This window comes from Stegostoma tigrinum, chromosome 26 (genome assembly GCF_030684315.1).
Source record: "Stegostoma tigrinum isolate sSteTig4 chromosome 26, sSteTig4.hap1, whole genome shotgun sequence".
NCBI lineage: Eukaryota > Metazoa > Chordata > Chondrichthyes > Orectolobiformes > Stegostomatidae > Stegostoma > Stegostoma tigrinum.
Genome location: NC_081379.1, coordinates 6,233,225 through 6,254,274, shown reverse-complemented (window position 1 = coordinate 6,254,274; position 21,050 = coordinate 6,233,225). Strand labels below are relative to the sequence as shown.

At 41.3% G+C, this 21,050-nt stretch overlaps 1 protein-coding gene across 23 annotated transcripts in view; it reads right to left on the bottom strand.

The window, feature by feature from the left end:
• Positions 1-21,050, bottom strand: part of arvcfb (ARVCF delta catenin family member b) — a 271,561-nt gene that overhangs the window by 56,529 nt on the left and 193,982 nt on the right. For 22 of the 23 annotated variants that reach the window (XM_048556431.2, XM_059654918.1, XM_059654921.1 and 19 more), the window contains 3 exons: positions 9,747-9,864; positions 5,474-5,645; positions 4,900-4,917 (listed from right to left, as the gene is read on the bottom strand). In XM_048556431.2, coding sequence (XP_048412388.1) covers positions 4,900-4,917; positions 5,474-5,645; positions 9,747-9,864 — 308 coding nt within the window. The remainder of the gene's footprint in view (positions 1-4,899; positions 4,918-5,473; positions 5,646-9,746; positions 9,865-21,050) is intronic. The other variant, XM_059654920.1, reaches the window with a different exon arrangement.

The window sequence follows — 21,050 nt, the reverse complement described above, 5'->3', positions numbered from 1 at the left end:
GCCGTGCGAAGCTCCAAAACTCAAGAAATTAGGCACTACTCAAGACAAAGCAGTCCACTTGATTGGCATTCCACCCAACAGTTCCCTTCTATGTTTAGAGATGTGATACCTCGTAGATTTATTTATCACATGTACCAAGTACAGAAATATACAAGTACGGCAAAAAAAGTGCACAAAGTCACCATTCACTGACAGCTTTACAAAAACCAGAATTACAAAATTTAACAGAGCCAAAAGGTAAGCAAGAAAAAAAAAAGTACAGATCTCAGAGTCTCAAATCCTATCTCCACAACAATGCAGCAACTGCTCCAATCGCCCAGGAGGTTGCTGCCACACTAGCCCGCTCTTACCACTGACTGCTGCCGTTACTGTCTCATGGGTTGTAGATCTCGGTTGTGACCAGACACCTTACGGAGGTAGTTAAAAGGGTGGGGAGGAGGGAGGATTGGTGGGTGGGGGAGAAATAGAATTACTGAAGTGAAGAGAGAGAAGAAAACAAGAAAGGATAAGGAAGGGGAGCTGGTGAGCAGAGTGGAGTGCTGAATGGAGCGACCTACCCTGTCACCATACTTGAAATTGAATCTAACCAGGATATTATGTAACTACCATAACTTCATCCTTTTTTCCGAGACAGTCCCTTTGCATCGATGAACTCTGGAATGGCTAAGACCACCCGTGCAGCGGGTGGTGTTTGAGTCAGGTAGATGAATACATTACAGCTTTGTGCACTTCTTCCTCCCCCATGCCTCTAGTTCACCTCTAAGCATCCAAAGTATCCTCATGTCCTCAGTACCTTACCAAATGAGTCACCACCATTTTGGTTAGTCACAAGGTCTCCCCTAAACCAGCACACATCAGACCTATACAGAGGAAACGCAGACACGGGGAGAATGTGCAAACTCCACACAGACAGTTACCCGAGGCTGGAATTGAACCTGGGTCCCTGGCGCTGTGAGGCTGTAGTGCTAACCACTGAGCCACCGTGCCGCCCCTGCTTATGGGGAGAAAAATGGATTATGAAGTTGCCACAATCAGAATGGCCCACTCTTGCACCTAATATGGTTGCATATTTGAATGACCAGCCAGTCCATGCTGGGCAATTTCACATTGTAGATGACAGTTGCTGTTGGATCACTTTTCTCACTATGATATTGAGAGAATCTTGCAAAAGGCATGACAGGAAGTACATCTCCAGTGCTCTCAGGTGCCCAGGTTGTCTCAGTCACTCAAAAGATATAGGCATGGAGTGGCGGTGCCAGTGTTGGACTAGGTGGACAAGGTCTAGAATCACACAACACCAGATTATAGTCCAACAGGTTTCTCTCACTCACTGAGACCTAAAGGAACAAGGCTTCGAAAGCTTGTGTTTTCAAGTAAACCCACTGAAATATAATAGAGTCATATGATTTCTAGCCAAGTATATGGGAACACAGGGATCTTTTTTACTTAAACCTTGACTGTGGTCCTAGATTGGAGATGGTCATCCTCAGAAATCTTTTCCTTACTTGGCTGATGGTTGAGCTGGCCCATTAGAGGTGAAGAAGAACTGAATTGTCGAGGTATGCTTCCATCCAGAGAAGGCTCGAGGTAAGGGAAATGGTCCATATTTTCCTTACTGAAGTGACGTATTAACGCATATAGTAACGTTCCTCAATTCCTTCCATGATAATAATTCCAAAATCACATGATAAACAGGAGCAAATGAAGAAATAACAGAAAACACTGGAATAATCACGGAACACTCAAATCTTCTCATTAAACATGGTTGATGGTATACCTCAAAGTTACTTACCGCATTACCCTTATAGCCTCGATATTGTTAGTGTCCAGAAATGTATCAATTTCTGTCTTCCCATGCTCAATAACTGAATGTCCACAGGCCTCTTGGATAGAGCTTCCCAAAGATTCACCACTCTTGCAAATGAAAAAATTCTCCTCATTTCAATCTTGAGTGGCCTGCCCTTTATTCTGGGATCTGATGGCTCAGTGGTTAGCACTACAACCTCTCAGCGCCAGGGTCCCGAGTTCAATTCCAGCCTCGGGCGACTGCCTGTGTAGAGTTTACACATTCTCCCCTTGTCTGTGTGGGTTTCCTGCGGGTGCTCCTGTTTCCTCCTGAAAAGTTATTGGGATACCCTCCCATTGATTTCTATACTTGTATAAACTAATGTCCTTTTATCTGCCCACACATAGGTATGCAGACACTGCCTTAAAACTTCCTGCCCAACTAGAAATTAGGTGTAAAACCTTGTAACTCCTTATCTTCCTACGGTATGCAGACACTGCCTTAAGCTTCCTGTCTGAATAGAATTAGAGTTAAAATGTGCAAATCTATCTTCCTGCATGGGGGTATGTGGAAACTGCCTCAAATAAGGTTAAGTGAGAGGCATTTGTAAAGGTGTGAGACTTCTGAAGTATGTAGCTTCTGTCTCTGACAAAGGGGCCAGGGCATTGACTTTGTTCAAGCCAGACACATCGGCAACTTGAAATTACATTCTGTCATGTTAACAACTTGAAATCGCCTCCTGCCATTAGCAATCACTTCACAAACGATCAATACTATATCCTGGTCTTTTATGTTCTTGATGTAATAATTGTTTTGTATCCTGTCTTCGTCTGTTGTAGTAATTGTTTCATGTATCATGTCATTGAAATGTTTTATATAGAACATAACAGCACACTACAGGCCCTTCGGCCCTCGATGTTGTGCCGACCTGTCATACCGATCTGAAGCCCATCTAACCTACACTATTCCATGTACATCCATATGCTTGTCCAATGATGACTTAAATGTATCTAAAGTTGGCGAATCTACTACCGTTGCAGGCAGACTGTTCCATTCCCTTACTTATCCGAGTAAAGAAACTACCTCTGACATCTGTCCTCTATCTTTCAACCCTCAATTTAATGCTATGCCCCCTCGTGCTCGCCGTCACCATCCTCGGAAAAAGGCTCTCCCTATCCACCCTATCTACCCCTCTGATTATTTTATATGTTTCAATTAAGTCACCTCTCAACCTTCTTCTCTCTAATGAAAACAGCTTCAAGTCCCTCAGCCTTTCCTCGTAAGACCTTCCCTCCATACCAGGCAACATGCTAGTAAATTTCCTCTGCACCCTTTCCAAAGCTTCCACATCCTTCTTATAATGCGGTGACCAGAAAATGTACACAATACTCCAAGTGCGGCCAGAGTTTTGTACAGCTGCAGCATAACCTCTTGGTTCCGGAACTCGATCCCTCTATTAAAAGCTAAAACACTGTATTCCTTCTTAACAGCCCTGTCAAGTTGGGTGGCAACTTTCAAGGATCTGTGTACATGGACACCGAGATCTCTCTGCTCATGTACACTGCTAAGAATCTTACCATTAGCCCAGTACTTTGTATTCCGGTTACTCCTACCAAAGTGCATCACCTCACACTTGTCTGCATTGAACTCCATTTGCCACCTCTCAGCCCAGCTCTGCAGCTTATCTATGTCTCTCTGCAACCAACAGCATCCTTGGTCATTACCCACAACTCCACTAAACTTAGTGTCGTCTGCAAATTTACATATATTATACTCTTAGTAAAGTATAAAAAGCAGGGACTGCCCGTAGCTCAGGGAGAATTACTTATGAGACTCTGCACACTGTGCCAGGTTGAGTACAGTGATTCTCCACAGCTTGAACTTGTGTTGTAATAAAAGGGCATGTTTTTCTAAACAGGTCAGTGTCTTGTTATTGCATCAAGACCGTGAGGGTCTCCAAAAACGAACCCGACATTCCCACAGTCCAAAGATGTGCAGGCTACGTGGATTGGCCATGCTAAATTTCCACAATGTTCAGGGGTGCGTGGGTTATGGGGTGGGGCGGGGGGGGGGGGGGGGGGGGGGGGCGGAGAATGGGTCTTGATGGGATGCTTCAAGGGGCAGCATGGACTTGTTGGGCCAAAGGGCCTGTTTCCACACCATAGCGAATCTAATCTAATCTAGTCTGCTGAACCTTTATTGTATTCCCTATCTGGCAAGTACACCCTTTCTTGGGCAAGGAGGCCAAATGTACTCCATGTCCCAACTGAAATTTCACTAAGGCTCTAAGCAAGTACAATAAAGGCACCTTCAATCCTGTATTCAAATCTACTTATGATAAAGGGCAATATAGCATTTGCCTTCCTAATTCTTTGGAACGTCTAGATTCTAGATTTTAGTGATATGATCTAGGACACACAGGTCCCTTTGGTTGTCAATTCTTCCCTGCATCCTAATAGTTAAGTATTACTCTGCCCTTTTGTTTTTCTACCAAACAGGTGCTACTTCATTCTTGTTCACACCATATTCCATCCGCCAGATTTTGCCCATTAAATTAGCCCTAGGAAGCCAACTCAAAGTCTCTTTGCTTTCTCCTTTAACTTGCATTCCCGTCCAGCTTTCTGTCATCAGAAAGTTTGGATATAGCACATTTGGTGCCACATTCAAATCAGTGAAGTGAATTGTCAACAGTTAAGCCGTGAGAATTTATCCTTGTACAGCCCCACAAGAAAGAACCTGCTATCCTGAAGGTGGCTAATTTATTTCCACTTTCTGCTACAGTCTGTTCACTAATTCTCAATTTTGTTTATCCACTCCTGTGTATGGGCTGATGAAAAACCTTTCAAATCCAAATATATCACAAACTGGTCACCCTTTATCTGTGTTAGAAGCGACATTCTCACAAAAATTCAACAGGTTTGTCAAAAATGATATCCCTTTTATAAACCAACATTAATTGTCAAATCATATTATCTTCTAAGACACTGGCTATCATATCCTTTATAATAGATTTCAACATTTTCCATTCTATTAACATCAATCCAACAGGTCTGTCATTTCCATTTTTCTGTTCATTCTTTCCTTCAAAACCCCAAAAACAAAAAAAGACTTACCTTGATTAAACCACTCCTCTAAATAGAGAAAGAGCAGCAAAGAAAAGTGTAGAGAAGAAAGGAACAGTCAAACTGGACATGAAAAGTCGCAAAATTCATTCAATTAGAAAACACAATTTCTCTCCTTAGGCTGAGTTATCTGCCTAATGGTTCTAATTTTGCCATATGTACTTGCTTTTAGGTAGGTCACTAACATTACACAACATATTTCCAATCCCACTCGTGTTTTATCAGTTTAGGAGCTTAATGATCAAGACGAAAACCAAGGACAACACACGATTAAATGAACATTTTTGTTAGCTGTTGTTATAGTAGAGGGGGTTGGGTGGCTGGCTTGGGGTGAATGAAACCTTTCACGTTTCAACATACAATCCTTTCATAAAAACTTGTAAAATTTTGTTAGTCAATTCAGATACAACATCAAACTATTGGTCCTTTGCAATATAATAAATTATTATCCACAATCATATTTTTGTAGTTAAACTCTCATTAATTTTATGCAAGTAATATGAAGGTGATACTCCCACATTACAGGCTACAAGTTCGTTCTCGGTTTTTGCCGTCACAGGATTACCTTTTGCCTTCTTTCCACCAAAGCAACTAGAATCATCTTTCTTCTTCTTCTGAGCACTTCCTGTTCCAGTCTGGTGATCAGTTGCTGGTTCTCTGAATTTATCAGCTCCTGGTACTTCTCTGTGCACTTGATAGGAGAGGTTTCTCATAATGCACACACAATTCTCAACTGACTATTAAACAAAGACAATTAAATTTCTGTCAGAAACAAAGCTGTACATTTCAATGAGATTGCCACTGCAATAACTACTTCCTTATAGAATCTTCATTACTTATAAACAAAAAACAAACTTATCTTTCCAACAATCTCCACTTTAGTCAATCCAGTTCCGCAAATTAAGGCTAGTAACAAACATTCCACACCACCCAGTAACCTTGGACACATAATTTTGTGAAATAAATATTAGGTAACTAATTCTTTATGCTTTGTTTATTAGCCAGACAAGACCACACTTCCAGTGCGGATGACACTACTCATTGAGCTTGTTAATGGACTAATCTTTCTCAAGATTATAACTGTTCTATTGAAGGGGAAAAATTGGCTTGACTGAATGGCTTCTGGTCATGGCCACTTAAAAGGTTTCCTTTCCAATAAAAATGCTTAAATCACTTAAGCTTTTCACTGGTACTTTGACTGTTATCTCATTTCCACCAAAAATAAGGTCTCGCCCTTTTTCCTTCTTGGAGTGAAGTTGAAGAAGCTTCATGCAGACTTCCTGACAAGCATTGCTCGTGCCGTTCAATGATCAACATTTTATATGAGCTGGTCGTTTCTATCCCCCTGTACTGGAAGAATGGAAGACATTTATTTGAGCCTCCAACAGCGGATGCTTTTGCACACCTTTCCACAAAACTTAACGGCAAATGAAAATTTCACAAATGCGCCAACATCAGCTGGGAGTTAGCTGCACACACTATTGCTTTAATGCTAGTGGTACCTTTGTGACCCATATTTTCTTTTCATGGAATTAGTGCTTTTTTGTTGTAAAATATTGAGTAATGTCAAAATGTAACAACATGCCAGAGTTCAATTGCAACGTTAATTCAAACTAAAGTTAAGTAACCATCTAAGCAGTCACTGCAAATTCTGTGACTATAATAAATTTCCCTTTCTAAAAACTAAAAACCGTGCAATCTCTTTGCTGTAATTTTCCTGCATTGCCATGAGCAGCTTTTCTATAACAGTTTGCATCTATAATAATGAACTGTTTTGACCCAAACTGGCACTTCATTATTCCCACATAGCCTCAACTCTGCAACAGTAGCAGTGAACTAGTTGTATACTATGTCATTCCACTGCACCAACTATAACATTTTCTCAATAATCTGTCCTGCTGTCCTGAAGGTAGTGATGTATTCTGAGGCACAATCCCATCAGTATCTTCTCACTTAACGCATTTAGGCCATTCAGGACTGATAAATCTTATCAGTGTTGAAAGGATACTCCGCTCTAAGGCTTCACACGCAGATTCATACAACATACAATAAATTTCTCTCCTACTCTGTTTTGCTTATCTTCGATCATATAGTGTCAGTTTTTTTGACATCGACTTTATTTTCAAAAAGGGATTCAAGCTGTTCCCAAATTGAGTAAAGAAATTTGAATACTGGAAGCATTTTAATGGAGGCTGCAAATCTCAGTTGCCTAGTCATCTCTAAAAGATAACAAACCTTCAGTACAAATAATGGAAAAATCAAACAAACAACTGCCTACAAGCAGAGGACTGCTAACATTGTAGTTGTTCCACTTTGGGGTTCTTGTTTATTCATGGAAGCAGCTACATTCCAGACCAAAGAAGGCTGAAAAACTGTCTTCCTCATCTCAGTAATGACTAAGAAAGCTTTGCAAGGCAAGCACAACCATCAGGTGTTAAATATCAATCAACTTGATTAAGACATAAGTGCATGATTTTTGAGTTCCATTACATTGTGATGAATTCCTTTGTTGTGTCAACTTGTGCTCCAGGATCCAATATACTGAATACTGTCACATTTAAGACCACAGACAATTCCAATGTTGCCGCAATCGACTGTTCCAAAATATTAACTGCATTAAAACATTTAGTAGTGGTGAATGGGCTTTGGCACAGATCTCAATTGATCAGGGAGGATTGTTTGGAAGTTGAAGTTCAAAGCTGACAGTTAAGGAGACTAGAAGACTGCGCAAAAGAGAAAGACGCAAAGGAAGAGTAAAGCAAACTATGTGCAAGCATAGATTGCTCTTAAGCGTGCATGTACAGAATTACTAGTTAGACAACTGAACTACATGGGTTCTGCACAGTTGGTACTCAAATCCTAGAAGCTGTGAAGGCTCAAAAGAAACTAATGAATAAGTTAATAATTCAGTACAGCAGGGAATTGATGCAAATTCCAGAGGCAGCAAGTTCTTTATGCAACTGTGCATGACTGAACTGAGGAAACGACCAAGGGCTAGACTAGCTGGGTAGAACTTGCTGTTTGTGCAAATTTGGAGTTGTACATGCGATGAAGTGCAGTTTCCAAGAACGCAGGGGAGAGTACTCCCAGAAGTGGAAAACAACCCACCAGAATGTGAACAGTCACTGAAATGGCTCATGACAGAGCATCATTTGAGGGAGTTTCAAGAGGGAAGAAATGGGTTTTAATGAAATTTAGTAATCCCCTCGTCAATGATGTCTGGGGTGATTGAGAAATCTGTGGGATCCACTTGATCGCATTTACGATGTTGCGTTCTGTGGGCTGTTTGGCCATCATTTCTTGGTTTGTCATTTGCCTCATGCTAAGGGTGGGATTTTACTGTCCAAGTTATATCCAAGTTTGCAGTCAAATCCTTTTCTTTTTCAGTATTCTTTGCATATTTGTTTGAGTTTCATTTGTAGTACACCAGTGATTCTTCGTTGACAAAAAGAAAGTTGTTTTCAGCACTAAATCAGATATGCATATCAACCATATCACCATGCTGTAACATTTTTAATATCTGATCATAAATACAGTCTTGCTTAAGGAAAAGGTGCAGAAACTTCAGCTCCAAAGCCAGCCTCAACCATTAGAACATTGTGAAGACAGACCTGTAGAGACTGAGACAAAGACAAATCATCCTTTTTCTTTTACAAAACATTGTTTACTTGCTAATTTGTGCTTTTTGAATTTTGGGGGAAAAATATTTAGGCAAGGCCCCCTACCACAATCTTGTCTCAGGTATACAAACAATTGATTAAAATTAAATATTTAAAGTTTAGTCTTGCTGTGAAAAAAATGTTTTGTCAAAGCTTTTGATCTAGCGTACACAGCAGTAAAGATGAAGCAACATTTATATTTATAGACAAGAGGGCAGACTAGTTCGCAAACAGACTGATTGTACAAGTATGGCTGTGGAAAATGCAATGAGAACTGACAGTTAAATGCCAAGTGTCATTTAAATTTGAAACCAGGCAGGTTGACTGTCACTGGTTAAGACAACATCATAAGAAATGAATCACAGAATAGCTGTCACCCATTTTATTACATTGGAACAGACATAATACACGGTCTGTCTGCAAAGAGCTGGGCTCTGTGTATTAATGTGTTTAGCTTTCAGTACAAAAAGTGTGCCATTCTGCAAGTCTGACTGATAATCTTAAAGTGGTCACCAACATAATTCTTTGTACATGCTGGAATATCTGACTAATATTGTTCAATCACCGAATCACATTCAATGCTGACCATTGTGTTGAGTTTTGCAAATACAGCTGCTAGAGTTGGTCAGTTCCTTGAGTGTTGCAAACAGATGATGGAATATGATCTGTCAATTTTTGGGACATACTGTTGACATACCTAGCATCATACTGGCACTTAAATTTGCACACTACATTATTCGTTTATCTGACAGACCGAACATCTTGTTGTCTGATGGCGGCATCCACAGGGGACACGCAGACAAATTTACAATTTAATCCAATGTGCAAATAACTGTCATCATTGCTTGCATTCTCCATGGCAAAGCCTCAACCAAACTCCGCTTGTCAATCAACATTCTCCTTGCATACACAATAATACTGTTTTCCCTTTACTTTGGTATTTCTTGGAAATTGTCATGATGAATGCATGACAAAAAGCTTTGTCAAAACGTCCTTTTCAGCAACAGTCAAATTCTATACTAATGAATGACAACTTGAATTTTATATTTAAGGACTACGGATTAAGATTTTATAAGGTTCTATGTTAAACATTATGCAACCCAACACGATTAAAGGTTTGGTCGTCTGTGACCTGAAAGAACACACGCTGCTCTTTCAACATACTTAAAATTGTATTACCTTTCGGTCCATGTCTTTCTTGCCCACTGCTGATTGCAGTGCATGCAACAGTGCATCTACCAAACCCTCACATTCCCGGAGTCTTCTACGAGCATCGCTTCCATCGGAACTAACATTTCTACCAAGTGAAAGAAAGGCGACAGAATTAGAACAAAAAGCCTTTCCTTACACATCCAGGAACATGAAACTTGGCCAATTTTCAACTCCTACATTTAAATATGTTAGAAACATAGTCCTAAAACTAGTAATGTTTTCAAACTTCACTCTATTCTTTCATTATTTGAACACTATATTAGTACAGCTAGAAAGTCAGAACATCTGGTCAAGAAAAAACAGTACATACAAGTTCTCAAATGATGAAATGCTTCCAGAATATAACCATTAAGTAACTACATCAGTACAATTTTCAGTAGTGCTTTCTCTTAGAATGTACATTTGCTTTAGAAATGGTTCAATTTTTCAGTTGTTGGTACTTTTGTTTTTGATTTGCTGAGAAATGAAGGTCAATTCAATCATCTCCTCAGCAGGTGTGAAGTAGTACTGACAAAACCATCTCCAAATTTCTGTTGCAGAAGCCGTGGTTGTAAGAGACTCAAATAAGGTAATGATGCCAATTCCAGTTGAGAATCTTGCAATTTCATCCAGAGTAATGGTGTAATACCAATGGCCATGGTAGTGCAAAGACAGCATAAAGGTTTTGATTGCCATTCTTGACTTCTGTTGAGAAACAAGCACGCGGAATTCAGCTAACAGTCGGCTGGGGTACATTTGCAGTGACTGCCCCTAGGCTAGCATTGTCAAACTCATTAGGAACGGCCAATTGGCAAGTTATTGGAAACACTTCAGATCAAGCCATCACTCAACGCTAGCAAAGAAAATCTCGACTCTAATTAGAAAAGTACTAAATGAAGCAAACACCAGTAACTGTGGGAATGAAAACTTGAAATTACGTTTTATTTTTGAGAAGTCCAAGAAACCTGGCAATGAAAATCTCAGCTTTTTAAAAGCAGCTCATGTTTGAATTGCAAAGCAATTATCAGCCAATTTATATCCAAATATATTAAAAACAAACTATTCATAATGATCCATCAGTGCCTGCAGTTAGAAGTAAAAAAATAACTTAAATCAAAAAACTGAAAACATTAATGAATTAGTTCAATACTAACAAAATAGTAGCGAAAAACAATGTGAATATCTATAAATCAGATCTATCAACAATTCCTTCGTTAACTACTTCAGCAAACAATTTCAGCTTTATAAATGTGAATCTTATGTAGGATTTTGACAAATTGAGGCTGTAGAGACAAATACTTCATTATTAAAAACAAAAAGCCAATATTTATTATGATATCAATATTGAGAGAATGTTGGGTCACATCAGATTGACTCCAGGTGTATGAATTTGAACGAAAGCAATTCTTCACCAAGCTGTTCAATCTAAATGATGCTTTTCTAGTTGTCTTGAAATGTTGTACCAAAGCCTTATCTTGCAGAAGGCATTATGACAATCTCCCCATGGTAGAAGGAATAGTTAACAAGAAAGCCTTATTTTTACAGGAACCATATGCTTATGAAACACTTCAATTAAAAGGAAACTACTATCCTTATCCATTCACAGGGAATACATACAGAAAAGACATAGGAATTAAATTAAATTGAGTAGGTAAAAACAGATTGAGATAATTGGTGTCTGAAGTTTCAATTTAAATGACAAATCAATACAAGTCCACCAGTGATGTTAATCCCATCAAGATGCTCCTAGCAAGGTAACATATGTGGAGTTGAGGGTAATTGCATTTGGCCGCTGTGAATAGCGACTATGTATCTGTAGAGTGGCATGATTATGGCGTCATATCCCTTTTTATCTTCATTCATGGGATGTGGGCCTTGCTGGCCAGGCCAGCATTTATCACGGATCCCTAATTGCCCAGAGGGCAGTGAATTGTCAACCACTTTGCTGTGCATCTGGAGTTAAATATAGGTCAGACCCGTTAAGGATGGCAGTTTCCTAGTCGAACGGATATTTTTCCCAACAATTCACAATCACTTCATGGCCAGCATTTGACTCCTAACTCCAGATAATTACAGGATTCAAATTTCATAATCTGCCATGGCACAATTTGAACCCAGGTCCCCAGGCATTAGCAAGGTCTCTGGGTTAGTTGTCCAAAAATAATGTCACCATCAATCCCTAACATTATAGCAGCCAGATTCTGCAATTCTCCAAAAGTCTTCTCTTACAATTCCACATATATAGTTATGTTTAATGGAGCCTGTTAAATGTTCACTTACAAGAGCACAGATCTGATCTTATTATAACATACAACATCAATACTTAAAACTACTACATGGACATTGATCTGGGTAAAATATTCTTCAAATGGTTGGTGTACATCGATGGGCTGAATAGCCTCTATCTGCTCTGTAGGGATTAGATAATAACTGACGTCGCAAATGTGTGCTCTCGGGTGCCTCAACTTCACCTCAGTGCAGTCCTAATGAGCTACATTGCATACAAATGTACTTTTTGTCATGCCTCCCAATTATGTTGAAAGCCCAAATGACAAGACTAAATACATTCTAATTAATTCCACATAGTTTTATGCTTCAGATTCACACAATTTAGGAACCACATTGAGAGTATCAACTGCTCCATAGGGACTATTAACAATAGCCTTTATCTGGCATGTAAAATTAGGGGAGGGACTTCCTTTCCTCAAACTCAGAAGTCCAATCAGCAGCAATATGTTACCTAATACTATTAGAGAATTGCGTTTGACTGTCAATAGCCTGGTCAAGAGTCTGATGCTTTGGCATTATAGCTACTGAGTGGGTTGGCTTTGTCACATCTCAGGATAGGTTTGACTCCAAAAAGCTACTGACATCACTCCAATCAGCTGGAGAGGATACAGCGTTAACAACAATCTGGGAAGTGGTCAACAGATGAACCCCCTGTTTAAGAATAATTTGCAGGGGTCCCAAGTAGATTGCAGAAAACCACAAAATAAACCGAAAACAAAGTACTGTTTTGTAGAAGCTGCAAGGAAAGCTGCTTGTTCCAACTTTATTTCCTCTTCAATCATACAGTGATTCCACTGTTCCTAACACAAGGCCTTTGTATAATTTATGAATGTAAATGCTCTCTGCCTAAAAACATGACCTCAACTATTTGCTTATAGCACTATCAAGTGATGTTGATTCACTTTTGTTTCTAGCACTTCAGTCCCAGGCCAGACGTGTCACATTTGTCAGACTGGCCAAGAGAGATCCCATAGCAGAGATATAGTTGGTGTCAAATAGGCTCCCAACATTATACTAACCTTCGAGCTGTTCTCTTCTTCGTCCTAACGTGTCTTTATGCCCGCTTGTATTTTGTGCAAACAGAATGGATTTACAGCACAAGACTTGAAATTTCTCCAAAAAGATACAATGTCCAATCAGGAATTCTAAGTGGTTATAATCCTGATCCATGATGACTATTTTCTTAAATCCTTTAGGCCTTCAATGTTTGGAATACAGTTCAATTGTATGCCTCAAGTTTTTCTGCAAGTCCCATTAATCTTCATAAAATCTAAGATGATGGTAGCAGACTGTGTCGGTTGGGTTTTGGAGGTTACGTTCACAGGATGCATCACTATAAAGATGCTTACTGTCCAGAACCACATTCTTGTTCGATTCTTCTCTTTCTGTTGATCTGCTTAGGATAACCAATCACATTCCTGTGACAGGAATTAATGTCAAAAAGTTTGACTTCACTATAGTCAACATTGGGGCAGCCTTATTTAGCATGTATATGGATACAAGTCCAAAGTCTTAGTAATTTCTGTGTTTCACGATAAGCACATATGTAACTATTTACTTTTAATAAGCTCTCCTGTAGAACAATACTTGGTCCTGCAAGACCTATGCTGTAAAATCATTTGCCTCAGAATTTTCACAGTACAAGTTAACTCTGGCAGTCCAGAGTCAGACTTTTTATTTGCAGCATTAAGTTATAAACTTTATTGAATCATTTCTCCATGCATTTCCAAAAGGGGCCTCAATCATCAGCCCATATCAGTTTTTAAAAAATAAATCTTACAGACAGTTGCAAGTTTACAAGCAGAAGCTGAAATAGGAGAATCCTTCACAAAATGAAGCATAGTGCTGGTCCAAGGCAGAAGACCATTTCCGGGACTGCTTGGACTCAGTGGATTGGACCTTGTTCAAGTGTTCATCAGAAAACCTCGACGATTATGCCACCAACACCACAGACTTCATGAGTAAATGTGTGGAGGTCTACATACCAAGGAAGTTAGAGTGTCCCCCAACCAAAAACCTTGGATGAACCAGGAAATCCACTCCGTGTTGCAGACCAGACGTGCAGCGTTTAAGTCGGATGACCCAGACCAATACAGAAAATCCAAATATGACCTCCACAAAGCCATCAGGGAGGTCAAGAAGCAGTACCAGACCTAGGAGGTACTGAGACCAAAGGTCCAGACCTACAAACAGACACCTGCAATCAATGGTAAGGCCTAATCGACATTACGTGATACAAAATGAAACAGTGTAAGGCAGGAGACAACGACACATCCCTCCTCAACTCACCCAATGCTTTCTATGCTCGTTTTGAGCTGCAACGTCTGCCCTGACAGCCCCAGATCTATCTTCCTGGGAGTCAACCCAAGGAAAGTAACAGGCCCAGAGGGTGTGCCTGGCAGAGCACTCAGGTCCTGTATGGACTAACAGGTGGTGGTACTCTCAGACATCTTCAACCTCTCCCGCCTACAAGCTGAAGTCCCTACCTGCTTCAAAAAGACCGCCATCATCACCATGTATCAACACATGCATCGTGCCTGAACAATGATCGTCTGACTATCTCTGACTTAACAGTCATCAAGTGCTTTGAGAGGGTGATCACTGCCCACATCAACTCCAGTCTCCAAACTTGTCCTACAGTCTGCCCTCCAACGTAACAGGTCCACAGAGGATGCCATACCCCCAGCACTGCACTCATCCCTGGAACACGTGGACAGAGACAATTATGTTAGATATGTGTCATTTTTCTGATGAACGGTCTACGTCTGAATCATCAGCTTTTCTACTCCTAAGATGCTGCTTGGCCGGCTGTGTTCATCCAGCTCCACACTGTTACCTCAGACACTTACTCACTGACTACAGCTCTGCCTTCAATACCATCATCCCCTCCAGACTGACCTCTAAACTCCGTGACCTTGGTCTCTGTGCTGCCCTCTGCAACTGGATCCTCAGCTTTCTGATCCATTGGCTGCGATCAGTGATAGGTAACTGCTCTTCCTCCACAATAACACTCAACACTGGAGCCCCTCCAAGAATGTGCCCTCAGCCCACTACTGTACTCCCTGTACACCTACCAGTGTTGCCAAACTGTGAACAAATGCCATCTACAAGTCACTGAGGACACCACCATAGTGGCAAAGATATCTAGCAAGTCAAAATACAGAAGGGAGAGGGAGGGCTTGGTGACATGGTGCAATGAAAACAATCTCTCTCTCTCTCACACACACACAAAGTCAGCAAAACTGAAGAACCGATCATTGATTTCAGAAAGAAAAGTCGAGAACATGCCGCATCAATGGAACGGAGGTTAAGAGGTAGACAACATCAAGCTCCTCGGAGTGACAGTAACCGATGCCTGTCCTGGACTTCAGATAAATGCAACAGTCAAAACAGCAGAACAACGTCTCTTCTTCCTCAGGTGGCTCAGGAAATTTAGCATGCCCGTAAGGTCCATCACCAACTTCTACAGACACACCACTGAAAGCATACTGTGCAGGTGCATAATGGCCTGGTATGGCAACTGCTCTGCCCAGGACCCAAAGAAACTACAGGAGGTGGTGTGCACAGCCCAGACCATCAAAGAGCCCAACCTTCCATCCATGGACTCCATTTACACGGTCACTGCTGCAGAAAGGTGACCAAAGACTCATCACACCCCAGTAATGACCTCCTGCAACCTCTTGCATTGGGCAGAAGATACAGAATTCTGAAGAGATACACAAGCAGATTCAGGAGCAGCTCCTTTCCAGCTGTTACCAGACTGGTGAATGGACTCTAAGCCTCAAATAATGTAACCTGTAGTCCTCAAGTCTTTTTGATCGGTACATCTTTTGCTTGCTGTGATTTGCCTGTACCACTTGATTAAAAAAAAAGGTTTTCACTGCATTTCGGTACACATGACAACAAAATCAAGTTACTCCATGAATTTATCACAGCCCACTTGGCAATACTAAGAAAGATTTGCCACAATTTCGTAACCTATTCATACCACTCAAGTTGTGGTAGCTTGGGGTTGGGGGGGGGGGGGGGGGTGGCGCAGCGCAGAATAATGAATGCTGAGGCCCTGCCAGCTCCATTCAGCTCTTGACCTCATTACAGTCTTGCGACCATGGAATCCCCCGATCAAAACCCTGGGGCTTACCACTGACCAAAAACTCAACTGGACTCACCACAAACAGTGTCAAAAGCATATCAGAGGCTAGGAATACTGTGGTGAGTAACTCACCCACCTCCTCACTCCCCAAAGCCTGTCTATCACCTCCGAGGCACTAGGCAGGTGTGAGATGGAATACTCCCTAATTGCCTGGATGGGTGCAACTCCAACAACACTCAAGCATCTTGAAACCAGCCAGGATAAAGCAGCATTTAATTGGCAACCCATCCACTCCCTCTACCAGCAACGTTCAGTAGCAGCGTGTACTATCTACTAGATGCACTGCAAAAAGTCAAAGATCCTTAAACAGCTCCTTCCAAACCCATAGCCACTTCCATCTAGAAGGACAAAGGGCTACAGGTACATGATAATACCACCCCCTACAAGTTCCTTTCCAAGCCAATCACCATCCTGACTCGGAAATATATCGCCATTCCTTCACTATTGCTGGGTCAAAATCCTGTAATTCCCTCCATAAGGGAATTGTTGGTCAACGCACAGCATGTGATTGCCACGGTTCAGAAGGCAGCTCACTACCTCCGGATTTAAGGACAATTAGGGTTGGGCAACAAGTGCTGGCTAGCCAGCAATGTCCATAACCCACTTGTGAATAAGAGATAAATGTTCTTTTGATCGTTGACACTATTTGTATTCAACATAAACAAGACACCAAACCTCCCGCACAACATCTGCATCCAGTGAAGCATGCAAAGTAATGGCACAAGGATTTGTTGTTCTCTTCTTGACAATTTTTAATATTTTGTGGTATATTTCATCTGACCCAAGAAATTTATCCCTATTCACTGATACTGTCCCCTTAATAGCCCTATTTTTGCCCATTGGTTTCATGTCTAATAGCTCTAAGTCTTCAAATACAACTACAAGGCCTCCCCCACCACCCACACACACAACCACCCAAGACACTTTTCCATCCCCACCCTTGTCTGTCTTCCGGAGAGACCACTCTCTCCGTGACTCCCTTTTTCGCTCCACACTGCCCTCCAACCCCGCCACACCCGGCACCTTCCCCAGCAACCGCAGGAAGTGCGACACTCCCCCCCCCCGCTCCCCCCCCACCACACCTCCTCCCTCACCCCCATCCCAGGCCCCAAGATGACTTTCCATATTAAGCAGAGGTTCACCTGCACATCTGCCAATGTGGTATACTGTATCCACTGTACCTGGTGTGGCTTCCTCTACACTGGGGAAACCAAGCTGAGGGTTGGGGACTGCTTTGCAGAACACCTCCGCTCGGTTCGCAATAAACAACTGCACCTCCCAGTCGCGAACCATTTTAACTCCCCTTCCCATTCTTCAGATGACACGTCCATCATGGGCCTCCTGCAGTGCCACAATGATGCCACCCAAAGGTTGCAGGAACAGCAACTCATTCTGCTTGGGAACGCTGCAGCCCAATGGTATCAACGTGGACTTCACCAGCTTCAAAATCTCCCCTTCCCCCACTGCATCCCAAAACCAGCCCAGCCTGTATCTGCCTCCCTAACATGTTCTTCCTCTCACCCATCCCTTCCTCCCACCTCAAGCTGCACCTCCATTTCCTACCTACTCACCTCATCCCATCTCCTTGACCTGTCCATCTTCCCTGGACTGACCTATCCCCTCCCTACCTCCCCACCTATCTTCTTTTCTCTCCATCTTCGGTCCGCCTCCCCCTCTCTCCCTATTTATTCCAGTTCCCTCTCCCCATCCCCCTCTCTGATGAAGGGTCGAGGCCCGAAACGTCAGCTTTTGTGCTCCTGAGATGCTGCTTGGGCTGCTGCGTTCATCCAGCTCCACACTGTTATCACTCAACCACCCTACCTTTTTAGACCTATTCTTTCCTTAGTTATTCTCTTATGCAATGTATTGATAAAATTTCTGTTCTCCTTTACTTTACTTAACAATATTCTTCCATTTGCTTTTTTACTTAGCTAATTTTCTTTTGATTTTACCATCATATACCCTCCTCAGCTTACTGCAGTAATGAATTCTTGGTGCCTAATGTAAGCTTCCCCCCCGTCTGCTTCTTGAAACCCAGGGGATTCAAGATTTCGTTATCGCATGCTTTTCCATTGTGGAAACATATTTACTCTGAATTCTTCTAAACTTGCCCTCCAATTCCTCCCACTACTTTCACACAGACTTACTTTCATTTAGCTGTTTCCAGATCATTTTTTAGCTTTGTAAAATTGGTCTTACCTCAAATAGATCTTGAATTGCAGTTCTATTTTTGTTCTTCTCCACTATGATGTTGAAACGAATTGGATTAAGATCATAACACCAAAATATTCTCCCACCAATCCTTATTCCACCCGCCTAGTTAAATTTTTTAAAACCAGGTAGAGGGCCACACCCTCTCATAGTACTTGCTATGTACTGGCCAAAACTGTTCCCTTGAATACACTTCATGAATTATTTTCTTCACTCCTTTTAGACGAGCTATTCCAGTTTATTTTGTGGTTATTAAAATCCCCTATGATAACTGCATGGCTGTCTGTGCTCAGTTAACTGCCAGGTTTTCTGACTGTTTGGAAGTTTATAAGTACACAAAAGTTTTGACTGCCCTTATTTTGTTCCTTCGCTCAATCCATACAGCTTCTATTGAGGATCCTGCCAATTTTTCAGTCTACCTTGTTTTTATTCTTTAATGGGATTGGTGGGGGCGGGGGGGGGGGGGGTCGTCACTGGCTGGGCCAGCATTCACTGCCTAGCAGGAACAAAAAAAAGTTGCTGGAAAAGCTCAGCAGATCTGGCACCATCTGTGAAGGAAAAAAAAGAGAGTTAACATTTCGGGTCCGGTGACCCTTCCTCAGAACTGTTTTTCTGCCCATCCCTAGTTGCACTTGAGGGGTGATGGTGATTGCCTTTTGGAACCTCCCAGCAAAAATTGTTTGTTGAATCAAAACTGCTACTTCCCCTACTTCAGAATCACACTATCTTCCCGGAGAACCCTGCAACCAGGAATGTTGAACTGCCATTCTTGTCCCTCTTTATGTTTATGAGCCAGCAATGAAATCTCACTGCCATACTTTTATCTGTACCTTCAGCTTGTCTGCTTAACTTGCTGTGCTCCTTGCACTGAAGTACATACCCTTGAACACTGTCAAACTCTCTCTTTTCTAAGTTGTTCTATCTGTCTTCCAGACCCAGCCACTAATTTCCCTTTATTCATTCATGGAATGGGGACGTCGCTGGCTAAGCAGCATTTACTGCCCATCTCTAATTGCCCAGAGGGCAGTTATGAGTCAACCATATTGTTGTGGGCCTGGAGTTACAAATAGACCAGGCTAGGTAAGGATAGCCGTTTCCTTCCCTAAAGGTTTTTTCACCAATCAAAAGTGGATTTGTGGTCATCAGTAGCCTCTAAATCCAGATATTTCATTGAATTCAAATTCCACCATCTGCCACGACAGGATTTGAACCCTGATCTCCAGAATGTTATCTGGGTCTTATTGCCTCCCCTGTTTCTGCTTTCCATATCCATTTCTGACTTTGTGCCATGTGCATTCAGCCTCTGGTTCCCTACCTAATTGATGTTAAATCTTACTTAATAACATGAGCAAACTATCATTCAAGGATATTTATTCCAGCTCCGTACAGGTGCAAAAGGTGCAGCTTGTACAGGTCTCTCTTCTCATCGGCATCATGCACCATCTCTCCAGCCACAACATTCATCTGCTCTAACCCATTTCTATGCTCACTAGTGCATGACCCGGTGAATAAAATGGAGATTTTAAAGCCCTGCTTTTTGATCTCTTTCCTAATTCTTTAAACACTGAACTTCTTGCCTTTTCCACTTATGTCGCAGATACCAAGAGGAACTTTGATCTCTGGCTGTCCATCCTATTCATCCAAAATTTCTCTAACTGTATAGTGACATCCATGACCCTGTTACCATGATTCCAGTTCATGGTAACAATGGACAACTCAGATTTCAGAATACAACTTAGTGTGATAGTTTCACTGAAACATATTCACTTATATTGTTGCACAGCATCTGTGACCAAAAGATGATACACATATTACACAATAGTATAAAACAAATAAAATCGAACAAAGCAAATAATGAGTTATAAACATCTTAATAAAAACAAAACAAAGTTTGCAAATGCTTCCCAACTGTATTGTTTTTCAAAGATTCAATTCCAGAACAATTTTGCTCCTTTCTCAATTCAACTTGTTACTTAACTGGATCCTCAGTTTCTTTTTCTTGAATTGCACAGACAACTGTACAATCCCTTTCAAACTCCACTGACTGGACCCTTTTGCAATACTGATAAACCTTAATAACTTGAAGATTTCTATCCAAACTCTGCTGGCTTTTCACCTTCACAACCCTGACTGTGACTGGATCCCCTGAACTAAAAACTGGATTCTCCTACTGGGAGAAACTACTCTCTCTTCTGAGCTTAACTCCTGGCCCTTCTGATTGGAGATCATCTATCTTCTTTTCTGGAGTCAAAGCTAAAGAATTGCTAGAAAAGCTTAGCGGGTCTGGCAACATTTTTGGAGAAAAAAATAAATCAGAATGTTTCAGGTCCAGTGACATTTCCTCAGAACTGCTGAAATAATAGATTTCTGGTGCCATGAAATCAGCAAGAAAAACATGCCATCCAATAAAAATCACAGGACTTCATCCAGGGACTTCAATGAAATCACAAGTTTTTTTAGAATTAATTTATATCGGTCACTTGCAGGCTTGTTCTTTTTGAAAAAAAATTACCTTCACAGAACTGGCACATATCAAATCGGCCTCTATTTTGAAACTGCTTCCAATGAAATAATAGTTTTCCTTAAAGAAAGGGGCCAAAACTGTTCACAGTACTCCAGATATGGTCTCACCAGCACTT